General features: G+C 46.8%; 1 protein-coding gene across 1 annotated transcript in view; it reads right to left on the bottom strand.

Moving 5' to 3' along the window:
* SCAMP1 (secretory carrier membrane protein 1) overlaps window positions 1-20,983 on the bottom strand; it is a 51,837-nt gene that overhangs the window by 12,175 nt on the left and 18,679 nt on the right. Inside the window, exons 2-6 of the mRNA XM_058656429.1 lie at window positions 20,630-20,707; window positions 12,859-12,957; window positions 11,930-12,038; window positions 10,087-10,215; window positions 4,203-4,362 (exon numbers count right to left, since the gene is read on the bottom strand). Coding sequence (XP_058512412.1) covers window positions 4,203-4,362; window positions 10,087-10,215; window positions 11,930-12,038; window positions 12,859-12,957; window positions 20,630-20,707 — 575 coding nt within the window. The remainder of the gene's footprint in view (window positions 1-4,202; window positions 4,363-10,086; window positions 10,216-11,929; window positions 12,039-12,858; window positions 12,958-20,629; window positions 20,708-20,983) is intronic.

Here is a 20,983-nt window from a genome sequence, read left to right as displayed (position 1 = left end):
GACTGCCCAAATGTTCGCAAGAGCCAGAGCTGAGCCAATCTGAAGCCAGGAGCTTCCTCCGGGCCTCCCATGGGGGTTCAGGGTCCCAAGGAGACCTTTCCTTACTGTTTTCCCAAGCCACAAGCAGGAAATAGAATGAGAAGCGAACAGCCAGGACACCAACTGGTGCCCATATGGGATTTGGGTGTTTGCAAGGGGAGGATTAGCTAATTGAGCCATTGTGCCAGGCCTGCAGCAGCACTTCTTAAAAGACCGTCCTCTCTGTACTACGCTGCCTTTGTACCTCCCCCAGATCAACAGTGTGCACAGGGGTGGGCTTACTTCGTCTTTCTGCTCTGTCACATGGTTGCCCTGGCCCCCCTTTATGTCAATACCACATCGTATTGATCAGCAGGTAGTGTCAATTCATCAGCCTTCCTCTCCGCCTTTCACCATCAGGTGTGATGCTAGCTGGCTGTTACAGGGTTAAGATGTCTCTATCAGGATGATGAGGTTCCCCTCTAGTCCAGCTTTACTCACTGTTTTTTTTGACATGAATAGAAGTCAGATTTTGTCAAATGTTTTTATTGCATCATATAAGGTGGTGTACAGTGTTTATAGTTTAGATTATAATAGGGAGAACTGTCATTACAACCTTGAATTTCTGTAATAAGCCCTAATAAACTGTTCAGTTTAAATTTAGAAAGACCATGTCTTAAAATTATTCCATTTTCTGTTCAGCACAACGATTATTTCAGGCCCAAAACACACTGCTCAAGAACATCAGTATTTTGCTTAATTCAATCTCAGTATTGTGGTGCAGTGGGATAAGACAGAGCCAGCATTCCACATGGGCACCAGTTCAAATCCCAGCTGTTCCACGTTTGCTCCAGCTCCCTGCTAATGGGCCCAATGACTCAAGAGATTGGGCCCCTGCACCATGTAGGAGATCCAGAGGAAGTTGCTGGCTCCTGGTTTTGGACTGGCCCAGCCTCATCCACTGTGGCCAACAGGAGAGTAAAACAGCAGACGGAAGACTGACCTCTCTGTTTCTAATTTTGGTTCCAAAAAAAAAGCAATCTCAGCATAAAACTTTTCCTCAAAGAAAACGAAAGCCCATGAGTCAAGTGACACGAAGCCTCACCCCAGATCAGCCACGGGCCTTTCCACAATCCGCTGAGGCAGCTCGCCAACACCCACCTAAGAAACCAGCACCCATCCTCCTGGCTCCTCAGGAGGGCCGACTTGGCCAAGCGCCTCACCCGGCCCACCTCCACTCTCCAGGGCTTCACCACCAGCGGGTCCGCCTTGTCTTCCAACAGCCCTCCTGCAGCCCAGGCTCCTGTGGGGACTGCTGGTTCCCCCACCTCCCACTGCCTTGGCGTCACAGCAGTCTCACGAAAGGGCCACCGTGGACTCATCTACCTCGCTTCTCCACCACTGTCACCAGGTTAGCATCACACTGTCCTCCAGGGACACTCCACAGGCACCAGACCCGACTCCGTGGCACTCGGCATGCTGATTGTTTTTCAAACATCTTCCCTTGCACTTTCTGCAGTATCCTCACTTGTAGTTCTGTATGTTTTCCAATCTAAGCTGCTTCTCGGCTCTTACTTCTAGGTCCACCTAATCTCTGAAAAACCAAACTGTTTTTGGAGGAAAGCTCCATCTAGTTGTCCTGTGGCTTCTAACCACATCCCACAGAATAACAATGGAATGATGTTAACACAGCATACGTCTCTCTCCCCAAAAGCTGTCTACAGCCCTGCCCTGTAGGAGCATGTCCCGCTACCTCAAGGCCTTTCCACTGTACCTACACCCAGCCTAGAACACACGGCACACCACTTCTCAGCCCTCGGCCAGGGTTAAATGTAGAATACGTGGCGCGCTTCCCCTGCCTGCCAGGCGAGCAACTACTCATCTGTTTAGATCCACAGCAATTGGCAAAGATCTCTTCAACTTAACAACAACAAAAAATCAAGATTCCTAAAACCACAGGTCTTAAAAGCTGAGTCATATGCTAGGAGCAGCCAACACGCACATCTAGAGCAGCCAAGCCCATAGGCTGATGAGAGGAAAACCCTCACTGCGGAGCCTGGAGTTCTTCTGTAGCAGTGATTTGTCCTTTTCCTTCACGTGTTTGTTATTTATTAGCCAATGACATCAATACGCACACAAGGACAAGCCGACACTCTCTAGGATAACATGAAGGACAGTCATCACTCTGTTGTTCACAGTGCTCCAGCTTTATTAAGCCTTTTGGAATATGTAAAGCACCTGATGATTTACACATATTTTTCCAGCCTTTAATCAAAGATGCGCAAGAGATTTTTATGGCTCATTAGTAATGCTTTCTGCATCACTCAAATTTATTTTTAAAAGTCTCATTTTTTACAGCAATTCCCTCAGTACTACACTGCATCAATCTGTAAAAACATAAGGGCCTAGCAGCTTAGAAAAACTATGAAAAATACAAAAGTAGCAAGATACACAGCACAAAGGATTTCTACTGACAAACAGAAACCCTAGCTACCATGCAGAAATCACCTCTAGGACACTAGGAACCCAGCCATGCACCCCTCTCAGGGGCCACTGAAACCTGAAAGACAGCACCTCCTCAGGACCACAGGGAAGTTCACACACATATCACCTCCTCAGATCTCGAGGAACCCACACACACAGCACCTCCTCAGACCACTAGGAACCCACACACATCACCTCCTCAGATCACTAGGAACCCACACACACTGCACCTCCTCAGACCACTAGGAACCCACACACACAGCACCTCCTCAGACCACTAGGAACTCACACATCACCTCCTCAGATCTCTAGGAACTCACACTCATATCACCTCAGATCTCCAGTAACCCACACACACAGCACCTCCTCAGACCACTAGGAACCCACACACACAGCACCTCCTCAGACCACTAGGAACTCACACATCACCTCCTCAGATCTCTAGGAACTCACACTCATATCACCTCAGATCTCCAGTAACCCACACAAACAGCACCTCCTCAGACCACTAGGAACTCACACACATATCACCTCCTCAGACCACTAGGAACTCACACACACATCACCTCCCCGGATCACCAGGAACTCACACACACATCACCTCCCCGGATCACCAGGAACTCACACACACAGCACCTCCTCAGATCACTAGCAACTCACAACACAGCACCTCCTGAGATCATCACAGATTTGACGTACACATCCCCTTTCCAAGTCCACTAGGCAAGCAAACAATCAGGGTTTCCTTTTATTCTTTGGAAACAAACTCTTCTAAAACATTTTTTTGTTTCCCTGTTCCTCTGACAAAGCACAAAACTATTTCGTTATTTCTGCTAAAGCACTTGCTTTGTACTGTGTATGAAGAAATCAGAATTATCAAAACAGTTAAAATAACAATTCTAACACTAAACAATGTCTGAGGCTTAACAACAGCTATTTTGGTAACAGAATGGGATCTTTCTGTTAGTTATAAAATCGCAGATAAGTTTTAGACGCTGAAACTGCCTGACTATGGCCCACTCTCTTCTTTATCAACACAGCTAATTGATCTAAACGCAAAATTAGCATACAAAAGTGATGAACTAGAACCCTCAAATAATTGAAATAATTATTTAAAATAATTTTATCTGCTCTTGTTTAAGAAATTACATTTCCCTGTAGTCTTCACTTACTTAATTTACATAATGGATTGTATTTTTAGACTTGCATGCTAACCATGCTAACAGGAATCCACTTCTTTGCTGAAGAGCTTCAAACTCCTTCAAGGTATAAACTCTGCAGTCCAGCACTCACAGAGCTATCTGGACCCAGCCGAGCTCATCCGTCCAAATTTTTGCAAATGTAAAATCAGTTGAATTCAAATTTTATTCAGGTTGCCTTGTTTGATAAATGTACAAACAGCTACTTATTTAGGATGACACAGTGGGACACAGAAAAGTCAATATGACAATTCTTTGCAAACAATTCTGTAATATGGGCTTTTGCATTTTCTGCTAAACACCCAAAAGGGCGCAAAGGGCGCATGCAGACATGATGTGTTCACAGTGACGAGCGGCACATGAGCCGTAAGTTCTCACACACCCAGCAGTGGGAAGCCATAAGGTACAGGCTAATCAAGTGCAGCCACACAATCAGTCCATGCATCAAAATTATCTACTCCGAAACTTTAAAGAGCATACACAGACTTACGCACACTTTACCTGAAAGCTCCGTAAAGCGGTCTGTACCAACAGACAAACGAACAGGGAGTGAACAACAGGAACCACAGGATACTCAGTCCAAAATCAACTCCTCGCGTGGCGTCCACACAAAACCACGCCAGGCATCCGAAGATATTCAGAAACAGCGTCACGGCGTGGACTGTGAAATCACAAAGCAGAACGCAAAGGCTCACATTCAATGTATGAGTTCATTCAACAAAAACTATCAATGAAAGCTTACTAAAAAGAAAGGTGCTCTACTCCAAGTTTCCATTTAGTATTTATTTTAAAAACACTGCTGCTTCTTATTTTAAGGCAAAATTTACCAAAAAATTCTGCAGGTTTCTCCTCATCATAGAGAATTCTACCACGAAAGTGGAGAAGCAGTATTTTCAGGGCTTCTCCTCTGAGAAGACACTCCCCCTCCCCCCGAATAATATGACATACGCCCACACTGCATCCGCCTCAATAATACGACATACGGGGCCCGGCGCCGTGGCCTAGCAGCTAAAGTCCTCACCTTGAACACACCAGGATCCCACATGGGCGCTGGTTCTAATCCCGGAAGCCCCACTTCCCATCCAGCTCCCTGCCTGTGACCTGGGAAGAAAGTCAAGGATGGCCCAAGGCCTTGGGACCCTGCACCCACGTAGGAGACCTGGAAGAAGTTCCTGGCTCCTGACTTTGGATCGGCTCAGCACCGGCCGTTGCGGTCACTTGTGGAATGAATCATAGGACGGAAGATCTTCCTCTCTGTTTCTCCTCCTCTCTGCATATCTGACTTTGCAACAAAAATAAATAAATCTTTAAAAATAATAATAACAATAATAATAATAATAATAATAATGACACATGCCCACACTGCAGCTGGCCTTTCTTCTGGTTAACACAAATAAACCACATTAGATTCTTCCTATGCTGTCAATATTTGCAAAATCTCTGATGAAAATCAAGCCATACTGATTACAACTACTCTACAATATTTTTAAAAATGTATTCACTGGACTGGCACGGTAGCTCAGCAAACTCATCTTCCACCCCACGGTCCTGGCATTCCAAACAGGCACCTAATCATGTCCCAGCTTCTCCATTTCCCATCCAGCTCCCTGCTTAGGGCCTGAGAAAGCAGTGGAGCAAAGACCCACGTGGAGACACGGAAGAAGCTCCAGGCTCCCGGCTTTGGATCAGCTCAGCTCTGGCTGCTGGTGGCCATTTGGGGAGTGCACCAGAGGATGGGAGAAGTCTCTATCCTCCTTTCTTTGTAAAATCTGCCTTTCAAATGAAAACATATATTCTTTAAAAAGTATTCACAAGCTGAATCACTGGAAAGAAACTTCAAAATTCTAAAATAGTTATATATAAACTACCAATATAATAAAAATACACCAACTACTACCTGAATTAGAATTAACAAATGAAACACTTAATGAATCTACATTTTAAAAGCTCAACTTAGGGCCTGGCATGGTAGCCTAATGGCTAAAGTCCTCGCCTTGAACATGTCGGGATCCCATATGGGCACGGGGTTTTAATTCCGGTAGCTCCACTTCCCATCCAGCTCCCTGCTTGTGGCCTGGGAAAGCAGTCGAGGACGGCTCAAAGCCTTGGGACCCTGCACCCACATGGGAGACCTGGAGGAAATTCCTGGCTCCTGGCTTCGGACTGGCTAAGCTCCAGCCATTGCAGACGCTTGGGGAGTGAGCCATCGGACAGAAGATTTTTCTGTCTCTCCTCCTCTCTGTATATCCACCTTTCCAATAAAAATAAAAACAAATCTTAAAAAAAAAATAAAAGCGCTTACTGATGACACAGGGTGAACGCACACTGAACCTGCTCTACCCCACAGCCCCAGGGGCATCAAGGAGAGGCCTGGGATGTGGCCAAGTCTTACAGAGCCAGTCACGGAACATCTGGGGACATCACACTTTCAGCAACAGAAAGGGAGGAGCTCTCCCCACTTCTCAACTCTACTGCATTTTATCTCACAAGAGAATCGCACCAGTCTCTATATCCCATCAGGGTTCTTAAGCTTCATGAAAGCGTGCTCACAAATTTACTCCCAATCCTTCCCCTCCAAAGGCAGCTGCATTATGGGCTTACAGACAGAACTCGGGAGATCATGAAATAGATTCTGAAGCAGTACATGCCATCCAGCTGCCTAAAAAGGTACAAAATATTTATAATATTCTAAAATTTCCATCTTCAGAGATAATTTTAAAGGTTATCTACCATTCCACCTTCACAAAGAGAGAAAAATAATATACGTGTGTGTGTAACAGTGCACCGTAAAAACACTCGTGGGAAAATAGAATTAAAGATAGGCACAGTTCTCATGAATGTCTGGCATCACACGTTCCACAGTTCACAAAAGTTGTTTCAAATAAAGGTGCAACAGCATCAATTTAATTTGGGGTAATCTCTCAAATTCTGATTCTAAACACCTGCATACTTCAAGAATCATGATCATTCAGTCACTTAGGTGTGCCCCAGCGAAGACAAAAATGTCCAGAGCCATCTACTGAACAACCCATCCACTTCTGCAAACGTCAAATAACATGCTATAAACTGAGGCAACGTGAAATGCATGGTTCTACATGCCTAGTTTCAATTCAGTTTAAGTGACCGGGCAACGGGTTTACGCCGTGAGCTTCAAGTGAGGGTAAACACTGAAGGACTAGTTACACCATTCTGTCTACATAACCTGCAGCTTTGGCAACTCTGCCACGGCCACTTATGCCCGCTTTATTGTACATTTAAATCTGGCATTCGTCAACCTAGGTTTGCCGCTATCACTACCCTGTCTTGAAATGCTGAGTTGTAATACAGACCCAGATATAAAGTGCTGTATAGTACAGTATTACCTTCTTCACTACAGGGCCGTAAATGTAGCTATTTTCTTCCTTTCATTTAAAATGTTTAAGGTTTTTTTTACTCACTCATTTAAAAGGCAGAGAATCAGAGATCTTCCCTAGGCTAGATCACAGCCTAGATTCACAAACTAGCCAGGCCTGGCAAACAGGAACAGCAGCCAGGAGCTGCATGGCAGCCACCGTGTGTGGCGTGAGCATCGAATGCTGCCTCCAGGGCACATTGGGCAGGATGCTGCACTGGACGAAGAGTAGGACCTGCACACTATGTGGCACGGGGTCACCCCAGGAGGCATATTAACCACCCACCACACTCTCCGGAGTACATGCTACAAGGCTTGGAGTCACTTCACTGTGGCATTTCAAACTGCTTCAGCTCGCTTATGGGATCAACTATTTGCTTCAAGCAAGGTACCTTTGAAACTATTTCTTATTCATATTCGGTTAACTTCCTTATTTTGGTGCTGTGTACCATAACATGGAAATCTAGACCTGCGGTTCCAAAGTCAAGTTACTCAACACCAATCTGACTTGTTGAATTATATCAGAAAGGCCACACAATTTCCCTAAGCTTTAGTTTTCCCATTTATAAAACCAAACAATATGAGGCTACTTGGTAGTACGGGCAATAAAATTACTGGCACTGTGAGGGGCACAAAGTAAATCCTTAAGTAATGCTAGACTCTCATCATAATGGATAAAGGCATTAGCCAACCCCCAAATTAACAACAGGTTGATTCTGCTTGAAAATAACACCGAACCAGCCATGACCTGTCACATTGAGCTACTGAACTGGGAACAGTCCTTCAAGACAGAAACCTAGCTGGAACCTTGAATTCCTCTTCACTACGGCCAACAGATCTGCCAAGTGAACAAGGGTAGAGAAAACTATACATTACTTTTGAGATCTCCAAAGTTACACGCTTCTTTCTTTACAGATTTGCTTATTTATTTACTCTATGAAAGGCAGAGTGACACAGAGACAGGAAGGGCTCTTCATCTACCAGCTCACTTCCAAAAGCCAACGACAGCCAGCCAGGTCTGGGCCAGGACAAAGCCAGCAGCCAGGGACTTTCTGCTGGCTTCCAGGGGCGACAGGGATCCTCCATTGCCTACCCAAGGGATTTACCAAGAAACTGAGTCGGAAGCAATGGGCAGTCCAGCACGGGATGCCAGCATTCCAAGTGGCAGCTGGACCTGTCATACCACAGTGGCAGCCCCAGAAAGTTAACAGTTTACATGTTTCAAAACAAAGCAGAGCCATTTTGAAGTACTCAACATAGCTAAGTAATATACAATTTAGCTAAAAATAACTAGCCCATCTTCTAACCTGCCTCCTTCATAAAGAAAATACAAGAATTTACATCTAAAATGCTGAGCCAATATAAGCCACTTAAAATCTATGCATTTCTAAATATAAATGTATATAAAGCATACTGATTATTTTAAATGAGTTGGTTAGCATGTACATGTATGATTTCTTCACTTTTACTTACTGGAGGACAGAGACAGGTTCCCACCCATGCATCGGCTCCCCAAATGCCCACAGCAGCCACAGCTGAGCCAAGTCAAGGCCGGAAGCAAGGACCCACTTTCAGGACCCACCAAGCATGGCAGAGACCAGGTCCTTGAGCCATAACCTGCTCTCCTTCAGAGCACACAGCAGCAGGAAGCTAGCCCTGGGAGCAGGGCCAGGGAGTTGATTCAGGTGCTCCAATGTGGGTCAGGTGTTCCAAACAGTAGCTTCCCAGCTAGGGCAAAGGCTTGCACCTCACCTTTAAGCCCCAAGATATTTATTACTGACATTAGGAACTCCATAAAAGATACTGGATCAACAAGGTCCTTAAAAGTAGCAAAACAAAGAGTCTTCAACAAGTACTACCCAGAGGGAGTCACTTCTCTACAGCAGAGTAATTTCACAGGAGTGCAGAACAGTGCCACAGACAGGCGCTGGACACAGCAGTTAGGACGCTGCCCGGACCAGCTGCATGCCGTCACAGCGTCCGGCTTCCAGTCCTGGATCCAGCCTCCTGCGGGGCCACAGCCTGCACACAGCAGCAGCGCTGGAGAGCTGGGCTTCACGCCATGCATGTGGAAGACCTGGACTGGATTTCACTTCAGTCTGGCCCTGTCCTGGCCCAGATAGGCACTTGAGGACCCAGCGGCAAAAAAATCATCTCCATGCCCCTGTCCCGTGTCTTAAATACCTTGAGTAATCCACTTCAGGAAGAATTATTGCTAGAACACCTTTGACGGGGATGATCTCATCTACTCACAGGATGATGGCTCACTAATCACAAGGAAAGACACACAGGACATCGACCAATGATGTACTCCACAGACTGCTCCTCCACATGGCTGCCACACAGGGGAGAAGCCACCACAACCACCTCCCTTGCTGGCGTGACGATACCAGGCAGGCCGAGACTACCGCGTGGAGCAGCAACCGCTCAGGGAGCACGTGGGAAGTCTGTCCAAAGAGCTGGCCAGCAGCCTGACAGCAGGACGGCCAGCAGCCTGGCGTTCGCTCTCTGCATTCCGGAACTGTGATTCCACGCACAGCCATGTGAGTGTCACCGCAGAAGCCTTCAATAAATCATTCTAGATTTGCACAGTAAAGCAGTCTTAACCATGCGAAAAGTAAATTTTGTTCAAATCTTTTAAAAAATGTATAGCTTGTAATATTACAATGTTTCCTTCCCTTTTAAAAATAGCCATAATGCCTACATCTCCTGGAATTGTAAGACAGCCTGTCTCCACATGAGAACAGTATACACACTCTGTCAAAGCTCAACACACGGGTCTTTCTCAGCCGAGGACTTACAAACTCCCAGAGGGATGACCTGGAAGTATTGAAACAACATCTTTTACTCTTAAAACCACAATCACTAATACTCATCGGTGGGAAAAGATGACTGATTTAATACGCTGCCCTCACCATGTCAATCCCAAGAACAGTGGCTTGTGCCAACAGACACAGCACCTCTGAACAAACACGCGGCGTGCTCTATACTCACACATCCACAGGTAGTACATGAGTTTCACTGTCTTCTGGAACTCCACGGGAATGTCTACAGAAAAGTCCTGGTAGAAACAGGGGCCGACGGGAAAGCCAGCAGGAAGGGGCGGCCAGTTATTCTTTCGACCTGGAAGTGAAAAGACAAAGGTCACTGACATTTCAACAAATAAACTCCACCCTCATTTTTTGTTTCATAATTTTTTAAAAAATCACTGTATCTCTACAAATTTAATACTTTAAAGGCCAAGCTTTAAAAAAATTCTCAAAACATCACTTTACAAAATAGATGGCGGAGTCATTTTGCAGGTTTATGTCCATGACTTTTAGCAAGAGCCATCTATGTCAAGGAGAAACAAGAGACAGACAGCCCTGAGACAGGTTTACTCGAGCCCCAAGTCAGCCTGCACTGTCAGTGTCCTCCTGGCACCCCTCCAGCCTGAGATACAAGTCTGCTTGGTCATTCCTAACCCAGCGGACAGGGAAGACCACTTTCCAAAACCCTTAGGCTTTCTTTGACCCCATCAAGAAACAAAGACTAAATCAATGGCAAAGAGTCAAACATGGAATTTCTGAAACTTAAAAAAAAAAAAAACACCACCACACTTTGAGGGAAAAAAAAGTTATGAGAAAGAAGTTGAGGAATTATAACATAACACCTTCAAACGTCTAGAGAAAAAAAATCCAAGTGGAGAGGAAACAACGTGCCCTTATGAAGAAACTAAACTGAAAATAAGACATGGGAAATTAGAAAAAAGCAAGAAGTCATAACATAAAACTAGAGGGTGAAGATAGCACCTGGGGGCCTTGCACTTCAGACACTGTCCCCCACAACTCTCGTGAAAAGGCCACACGCTCTCCAGGCAAGCGGGGTCCTCCCCACACGACCTGCCTGTGGGCTGCTCGGCACGTCTCCCCGTGACACTCTCATACTAGTCCCACAGCGGCAGAGCATGGCAATGAGGCGGCGGCTCTGTGACCGCCTGCCTGACCCCTTGGAGCTGTGGTTTGTCCACGTGTAGGGGTTGCTCTGACCGCTGGACAGACAGACAGCACTGGGACTGACTGACACCCTCCCGATCAGGCCATTCCTACCCGTCCCTGCTGCCTTTACCAAAACCTCTCCCAGCAGCACTTGCTATTGGTGCAAAGCTACAGGCTTTCAGGAACGCGCCTCCCCTTTAGACCCGCAGCTTCGGCTGCTGTGGACTTCTGATTCTGATGCTGTCTGTAGCAAGAAAATAACCCAGGGCCAACCCGTCCCCACGAGGCCCTAGACCTGCCCATACCAAAAAGTACTGTGGCTTTCCGAGCCTGGCCACTCCACACCACCTGCACGACTTGCCCAGCTATCTAACCCCTTCCCACCCGGAGATGGTCAGCTTCCCCAGGACACTCCCAGGAGGTGACCTTTGCTAGCCGGAGCCTGGACAGACCTCATGACAAATAATTCAGTACCTACTTATTTCCTGGACGTCATACAACTAGCCTGGGCTGCCAAGTGGCAAGCACACACATTTTTCTAGATGACATGGCGAATAAGACATATGGTACCCATGAAGGCTGGGGCAGAGTCTCTGAAGCTGGCCTGAATAAATTAGGTAAGAGTTACAAGGATGACATGCTCAGACCAATCTGTCATGATTCCACAGACCCAGGCGGGGCTGCGTGCACACTCCACCCAACATGCTTGTATTGCGTGAGGAGGTGTGCACACTCAGCAGACAGGTAAGACCTGGGAATCTACTTGAGTCAAGACCACACAGCCGCAGGCACCCAGCTGGCACCCTGCTGCGTCTCATCTCCTCGAAGGCGCTCGAAGGTGCAGAACTCCCCCATACTACCATGTTGACTGAGGCTCTGCATTTCCCGCTCTCGACGATCTAGTTCTGCAGCTTTTCTCTCTACCTCCTCTTGGCGCTTAAGAAGTTCGGCTTGGGCCAAGGCATGCTCCTAGACAAAAAGCACCAGGTGGTGAACAGGCTGCGCAAGCACAAAGCACCGGAACAAACTCACTTCACTCCTGGTGATCCAAGCCTTACCCAGACAGATCCACTCAAGCAGGGGGGCTTCCGAAAATATAACAGGGCTACCCGGACCAGCCCAGTCCTGCAGGGAGCCCGAAAGCACCACTCTCCTGTAGAGAGCAGTCAGAGTCCCTGGGCAATCCAGAAAAACCCAGGGGAGAGGGCATTGGCACTTCACGGCCAGTGAACAGGCTAAGGAAGGCAGCTGAGGGCGACAGAGCAAAGGGAGCAGGCCGGCCCACCGGGGGAAAGCTCTCAGCACGGAGCACTTCAGGGGCCTTTCAAGTCACAAGCAACTGGGGTGGAATAGAAGGACATAGACAATAAATTCAACTTTGACTCCATCCACCCTCGCCTGATGCCGGGTGTCTTTGCCACCTTCCACCTGTCATGGCTCAGCCATTTCCCTCTTTCCCAGTCACATCTGTCAGTACTGAGTAATCTCTCACAGGCGGTAGCACTGCACAGCCAGATCAAAGGCAATAAACACTTCATTACACAAACTGCACACCGGGATGATAGAGGAATTCAATGCTTGTAACAAAGAAAGCAAACTGACACAGAGGAACAAATATTTATAGACAAGATAGCTGACCCAGACTCAAAAATGAGCTGAAATACAAGGAATGCAACCTATAAAGAATTACTTTGTTCTGAACACGTAAGTCATTGTTACTGTTAACTTGATACAAATTTACACAGCTAAACAAAGTAACAGACCCGAGCAGGGCTTGTTTGGAACTAACCTTGGCAACTTGTGTGTAAGCTGGGTGTTCCTCTGTTGGTTTCATGATTGCGGGCTGTGTGTTAGGTACACTGGGCATTTTCACACTGCCTGGTGGAGGCTAGAAAGAAGGAGGACAAGTTACACAATGTACGGATCCAACTTTAACTTCTTTCAAAATGCACAATACCTCCCCAAAATCACAACGTCCATAGATCTGCCTCTGTTCACTTCCTGCTTTCTCACGATCAACTGTGATGCAAAGAACTGCTTCAAACCCATTCATCTCTCAACACCACAATTCTCAATTCTTACACATCTCTCCAGGGTATTCTTTAAAATACTTCTCTACAGTAAATTACAGATTAAAGAAGTATACCGAGTTTACAGCCAACTCCTCTCCGATGAAATACATCCCAGTGTCTTTATTAGAAAACACACAGCAAACCACTCGATCAAAGTTACACTGTGTGCAGCAAGGGGAACAAACTACACAACACCACCTTGCAAACGAGAACCTGTAAGATGTGAAAGCAAGATCAAAACCAGGGACACATCTATACTCTCCACAGGGAGAACTGGTGACATTCTGGCTATACAGACAATGTAACCACCCAGAGAGAGTTCCAGAAGAACTAGGGAGGTGGCAAGAAACTGCGAAAGGCAGCTCAGGGACCAGTACCACGAGGCAGCAGGACTGGACCAGATGCAGCTGATGGCGGCTGTCAAAGGAAGCAGCACTGCAAGTAAAACGGACTCTAAAGCTTAGAGGCAGAGGGCAGAGAACAGACCACACAGTTTGGGGGAAAAAAAGACTGGGACACCAATGATATCAAAACCACCTGTTAGGTTACAGTAATTAAGAATGTAGCACGGGCCCAGCGGTGTGGCCTAGTGGCTAATGTCCTCACCTTGAACGCCCGGGGATCCCACATGGGCGCCGGTTCTAATCCTGGCAGCCCCACCTCCCATCCAGCTCCCTGCTTGTGGCCTGGGAAAGCAGTCGAGGACGGCCCAAAGCTTTGGGACCCTGCACCCGCGTGGGAGACCTGGAAGAGGTTCCTGGTTCCCAACTTCGGATCGGTGCGCACCGGCCGTGGCGGCTCACTCGGGGAATGAACCATCAGATGGAAGATCTTCCTCTCTCTCTCTCCTCCTCTCTGTGCATCTGACTTCGTAATAAAAATAAATAAATCTTAAAAAAAAAAAAGGTAACACAGAGACCTCAAATAGCCAAAACCAAAAATGAAAAGCTAGAAGCATCATGTCAGACTTCAGGGCATTCTACAGGCGGCTGTAACCAAAACAGCCTGGTGCCGGCACAAAGAGTCATGAAGCTCATCAGAACACAAAGTCCAGAAACAATCCCACATATCTACAGCCAACTGAAACTGATCCAGGGGAAAGGACAGTCTCTTCAACATGGTGCTGGTAAAATGGGCCCTACATGTGCAGAACCATGAACAAGACCCCCGTCTTATACAAAAACCAATTTGAAATTGATCAGGGACCTCTATCCGTGACCTGATACCAGCAAACTACCAGAGCAAAGTGCTGGGGCCATCTGCAGGACACAGGCATGCACAAAGATTTCTTGGAAAAGACCCCAGAAGTGCAGCAATTAAAGCAAAAACAAACAAGTGGCTTCTGTACTTCCAGGGAAACTGTCAACAGAGTGAAGAGGCAGCCAACCACGTGGGAGACAGTATCTGTAAACCACGCAGTTAAACAGGATCAACATCCCGAAACTCAGCAGCAACTAACAATCCAGTTAAATAGGCAAAGGACATGAACAGACTTTTTTTTTTTCAGATTTATTTTATTTTTATTGGAAAGTCAGATATACAGAGAGGAGAGACAAAGATCTTCCATCCCATGATTCACTCCCCAAGCGGCCACAACGGCTGCAGCCGAACCAATCCTAAGCCAGGAGCCCAGAGCCTCTTCTGGGTCCCCCACACGGGTGCAGGGTCCTCGACTGCTTTCCCAGGTCACAAGCAGGGAGTTGGATGAGAAGTGGAGCAACCGGGACATGAACGGGTGCTCATATGGGATTGCGGGCATGCAAAGCAAGGACTTAAGCCACTAGGCTACCACACTGGGCCTCAACAGGCTTTTTCAAAGAGTGAAATTTAAATGGCTAACAGACACATTATAACATGCTCAGGGTCACCAACCATCAGGGAACCAGAAATAAAAACCACAATGAGGTTTCCACATCATCCCAGTTAAGAATGGCTATCATATAGAAATCAGAAAATAATAAATGCTGGTAAGGCTGTGGGAAAAAGGTTCCCTAATTCACTGTCAATGGGAATGTAGGCTAGTGAAAATATTACGGAAGACTGTACAGGGATTCCTCAGAAATCAAAGTAGATCAAACATGTGACCCAGCCGTCCCAACTCCTGGGAATTTATCCAAATGAGATGAAATCAGCATTTGAGAGTTATCTATGCTCCATGTTTTACAGAAGCTCAATTCACAGTTGTTACATGTGGAATCAATCCAGATACCCATCATCTGATGACTGGGTAAAAACAAGCGTGTCTGTGTCTGTGCATGTGTTTATACATATACACTATGGAATACTACCCAGCTTCCTGCTGAAGAGCTGGGAAAGCAGCTGAAGATGCCCCAGGACCTGAGTCCCCGCCACCTGCGTAGAAGACCCAGAGAAGCTCCTGGCCCCTGGCTTCAGCCTGGTCCAACTCTGGCCATTGTAGTGTCTGTCTGTCTGTCTCTTGCTCATATATGTATGTGTGTGTGTGTGTGTGTGTGTGTGTGTGTGTGTAAACAAACTCTGGTTTTCAAATAAGTAAATGGTTTTTTAATCTATAAACAAAATTAAAAGAGTCAAACCATGGATTTTCCACATACAAAGTACGAGGTTTTACTTCTTTATTCTCATTTTATTTGAAAGGCTGGTTCATTTACAAACCTGTGCAGCCAGCAGGGCGGATCAGCAGCTCGGTCCGGGCCAGCTATGCGGGCAGCAGAGTCCACACTGACACCACCACTGTGTCACTGTCACACCCACGCTGTGCCCTGGCAGGAAGCCGGACAGGCACAGCTAGGATTCCAACCAGGCACTCCCATCTGGGACACGGCTTCCCGCAGCACCTTACGGTCACACTGTGCCACATGCCTGCCCCACATCATTTTGTTAAAAATCATTTATTTTTTTATTTGAAAGTCAGATTTAGAAAGAGAAGGAGAGAGATCTTCCACTGCAGGTTCACTACACAAGTGGCCACGACAGCTGGAGCTGAGCTGATCCAAAGCCAGGAGCCAGGAACTTCCTTTGGGTCTCCCACTCTGGTGCAGGGTCCCAAGGCCTTGGGCCATCCTCTACTGCTTTCCCAGGCCACGAGGAGAGCTAGACGGGAAGTGGAGCAGCCGGGACAGGAACTGGTGCCCGTATGGGATCCTGGCACATTCCAGGGGAGGACTTCAGCCCCTAGGTTACCAGGCCATGCCCCTCTCAACAACTTTTAAGAAAGGCAAATGACCTGATGACACCTGTGTCAGAGAAATCATTCCAGTCACATTGAAGGAAAATGCTTTGAAGAAGAGACACTGGAAGCAAGTCATCAGAAAGATCACTGTGTTCCTCGAGCAGGAGCGAACGGGGGCTGGTGTCGTGACACAGGAGGCCAATCCTCCAGCCACAGAGATGCCGGTTCAAGTCCCAGTGCTCCACTTCTGATGCAGCTCCCTGTTTACGGCCTGGGAAAGCAGTGCAGGACAGACCCTTGGGCCTCTGTACCTGGTTGGGACCCAAAGCTCTGGACATTGCAACCAACCACCTGGGGAGTGATCCAGGGTGTGTGTGTGTGTGTGTGTGTGTGTGTGTGTGTGTGTTGTGTCCTCTCCCTGTAACTCTAATTTTCAAGAAAAGATAAATAAAATTTAAAAGAAAAAGAAAGGAAAGGACGAACAGGTAGCATTTCTGATGTATAAACGGTAAAATGTGACAACTGACAATAAAGTGGAAAGAAGCTCTCAAAGCTGAAGAGGACTTGGGTGTGTGTGACAGAACTGACAGGCTCATTACATTGGGGCGGGAAAAGAGATGTGACCCAGTGGAAGGAGGCCAGGAGCTCTGGGAGGCCAGACGGGAGCAGCATGGAGCGAAGGAAGACAAAACCAACCAACCAGAGAAAGCGACAGGGATTCAGAGTGCAGGAAGACCCTTCACAGTCCTGAAGACACGTGACCACTACATACAACCACAGGAGCCGAAAAGCCTCACCTTTCATTCTGAAAAGGTGTAATTAGATGTCATTCAATCAGGGGCCAAAAATGTGGTGCAGTTAATGCAGCCACTAATGCAACATCAGCATGGCTTATGAGCTCCAGTGCAAGTCACAGATGCTCCACTTCCGGAAAAGCAGCACAAGTGTTGGGCCCCTGCCATCGCATGGGAGACCCAGACAACGCCCTGCTCAGCCCTGGCTGCTGCAGCCATCTGGGGGCTGGGCCACAAAAGATTCATTCATTCATTCATTCATTCATTCATTCATTCTCTCTCTCTCTCTCTCTCTCTCTCTCTCTCTCTCTCTCTCTCTCTCAGCCCCACTGTACATCATTCCACAATGGGAATGAGCTCTTTCAAATAAAGAAAGAATAATTTCAAAAATAAATAAAACTCAGCACTGCTCCCTCTCAGCCGGCTTCACATCCTGGACTGTCACAGGCAGCTCTACCTACAAAACCACTACCTGTGTCTGCCTCTCACGTCCGGAGAGGACCGCCTGGGCTCGTCCGTCACTCTGCCGGTACCCAACATTTACTTTCTGGCAGAAAATCCCACCTAGTTGGGAGGATGGAACGCGGACAGCAAGGCCAGGGAATCACCCGTGTTGGCCCTGCTCAGGCAAGCTCCGGGGAAGTCACAGCTCAACAAACCAGCTGCAGGCTCCTGCTGACCTTGGTAACTCTGTGTGGTCCCTGCCCTGGTCAGGAGGTATCCTGTGACAACTGCTTTCTCTGCATTTACTATACTGAGTGAATGAACATGTGGATCATAAAATTACTCTGCATTCTTCATTTCATATCCTTGCTTAAATATTTTTAGTTTCCTTTCAAACTGAAAATAATAAAAGCAAATTAATGAGAACAAAAGGAAAAAGCTGGGTGGGTGTTTGGCAGCTTGGGACAGCCTCAGCACATATTGGAGGACGCAGGCTTCAGTCTCAGCTACTCCAGAAAGCCTGACCCTGCCTGCTGGGGAGGTGCTCCAGGGTGACAGATCGCCCCAAGTGAGTCCCCGATGGCACTTCAGGCTCGTGGTTACACCCTGGCCCCACTCTGACTGCTGTGGGCGGTATCTGGGGAGAGAACCAGCAGAGAGAATCCCAGATGTGCACTCACGTGTATGTGTGTTTCAAACAAAATGAAGATCAAGGTAACAGTGTTCTATATCTTAGCAAGGTTACACGGCCATCCCACTGAAAGAACTTCTTGACCTCAAGTAGCTTAGCACAGCCTTATGCAACAACCTGGAAACTTCGTCTCCAAAGTACTTTCTAAGATAAATGTGAATACCACCAATCAACTAAAACAATATTTGGACCAAGGTTCAGAACATCACTTAAATCAATTATCCAAACAGATCTAATGCATTCTGGAAGCATCCATACACACACACACACACACACAAATTTCTGAAAGTGTATCGTACAGGAAACAAAGGAATGTTTATTTATTAGTGCAGTGGAAAACACATTTTTACTGCTTTCTCACAACAATGTTCTTCCTGGTTCTGACACCACCTCAACACTCAGCAGCCACAGAAAAACTGTTCCACTGTAAACCGGCTCTCATTATGCCGAGCTCCACACTCTCAGAGGACCTTGCCCGGACTGTAAAGTTCCAAACTTTAGGACCATAGTTTACATGTTCACACTTTCTCTGTCCTGGATATATCTTCTTTGCGCATTGTAATTTTTCTGAGATCAGAACCGCACCTTGCACTTCTTGGGCACCTGTCTGAAGAAGCTCTAGCAAAATGGATCAGGCAAAAGCCTGGCAAGAGACAGCGGCGGGGGATGGGGGGCAAGACAGCCCTGAGTGACCCATCTCTTCCGACCTTTTGTAACTAACAAAGTAGACATTGGAAACACCCTTTTCTGAATATTAGGAGAATTCCACATGGCAAAGCTGACAGTGCGAGTCACTGGACAAGCACCCCACTGCAGGTAAGAGTAGCCTAAGCTCAGAGTGCGGAAGACTGGATGCGTTTCCTAACAGCAAAGCCCGCTAATTGGACAGCACCTTCCTTGCTTTATCCGTGGACTTAAAAGTCTAGCTTCCATTTCCATCCCCAGAAATCAGACAAGTTCCTAAAACTGAGCAGCTGATACATTTCTAGAATTACTTTCCAGGCTTATTAAATTTTTTTCTTTAATATTGGTTGATTGAATCCTACGAAATTCGGAATTCTACTAAAAGAGGGAGACACAGGGCCCGGCGCAATAGTGTAGTGGTTAAAGTCCTTGCCTTGCATGCAACGGGATCCCATATGGTTGCCGGTTCTAGTCCCGGGGCCCTGCTTCCCATCCAGCTCCCTGCTTGTGGCCTGGGAAAGCAGTCGAGGGTGGCCTGAGGCCTTGGGACCCTGCACCCGTGTGGGAGACCTGGAAGAGTTCCTGGTTTCTGGCTTCGGATTGGCTCAGCTCTAGCGGTTGCAGTCACTTGGGGGTGCACCATTGGATGGAAGATCTTCCTCTCTGTCTGTATTTCTGACTTTGTAATAGAAATAAATCTTTAAAAAGAAGGAGACACAGAGTAAGACATCCATTACTGCATCACTTCTCAAATGTCTGTAAAAGCCAGAGCTGGGACAGACTGAAGAAGCCAGGGACCGGGAGCTTCTTCCAGGTCTCCCTTCTGGGTGGTAGGACATCAAACACTCAAGCCATCTTCCATGGCTTCTCTTAAGCCATTAGCAGGTTCAGAAGTGGAGCACAAAAAATAAGCTGGTGCCTACAGAAGAAGCCACCACGCCGGCCCTGCCTGAGGAAAACGGCACGTCAGGAAGAGGAGTCCCTCAACCAGGGAGCAAATCCAAAGTCAAGCACACAACTTGAGTCTTTCAGAACATGACTGTTCAAGAGCCAGTATTTAAACCAGGAACTCAGGATTGAGATGGATTCACCAACCATCAAACAACCAAACAGTGCAACTGAAAAGTGGGGAACAACTCTCAACAGCAAAGCATCAGAACAGCCTTAAGGGGGAGAGCAGGGAACTAATTCCTAGCCATAAGACTTCAGGACCCAATTTCCCCACCTGTGTCCAGGGTAGCCAGCCACTGTTCCATAAGTGTTTTTCCCATGCCCCTGTATTTTAGAGCAGACTAAATTTCAAAGGAAAGAACACTCTGTCTTCAGAAGCAGGTCAAGCTCTGAGGTCCTCCTTGGCCTAAGCAAAGGCCGAGACTCATGACAACCATGCACAGGCTTCCCACTGTAAAAAAAAGCACGCCCCGAGCGCCACCCCATTGCCATGAAGACAACAAGCATACCGGGAAACACTGCCCCACTTGATTGCTAAAACACATATAAAAATTCTCAAGTATTTCAGTAGGACCATTATGGTAATTTTCAATTATTACTGATATTCCTTCATGTTAAAAAAAATCTAACTATTGAATTCTAAATAGAAAATTACCAGCCTGCTTTACATTAAGTTTATCCAATCAACTAAATGCATAACCATAACTGAAATAGAATTCCCACTAAATTTCTATTTAAACATTTAAAAGTAATTAAAGCATGAGGCATCTTACTGTTCTAGAATCTGAGAACGGATTATACTCATCAAGTCCTGGAGGAACATTTCTCGTCACCTGTGTAACTGATGGATCCTGGAATAAGATTGAAGAGAGAACACAATTACTTATCCTGTAAGACACAACTTAGATATTTACACAGTATTCACTTTGTACTTCTGGTCAGCCAGCAAAGCCAGCAGCGGATAAACAAGGGTGATGACCAGACTCCACAGTGCTACGTAAGGAAGGGTGAAAGCTTCATCTACTGCTCAGTTTGTTCATTTGTTTACTTGTATTTGAAAGAGACAGACAAGACATGTTCCAGCTCCTTGTTTGCTTCCCAAACACCCTCAACAGCTCTGGCTGGAT

The sequence above is a fragment of the Ochotona princeps genome, chromosome 28, assembly GCF_030435755.1.
Source record: "Ochotona princeps isolate mOchPri1 chromosome 28, mOchPri1.hap1, whole genome shotgun sequence".
Taxonomy (NCBI): Eukaryota; Metazoa; Chordata; class Mammalia; order Lagomorpha; family Ochotonidae; genus Ochotona; species Ochotona princeps.
The sequence above is the reverse complement of the archived record's forward strand: the minus strand, read 5'-3'. Positions and strand labels throughout refer to the sequence as shown.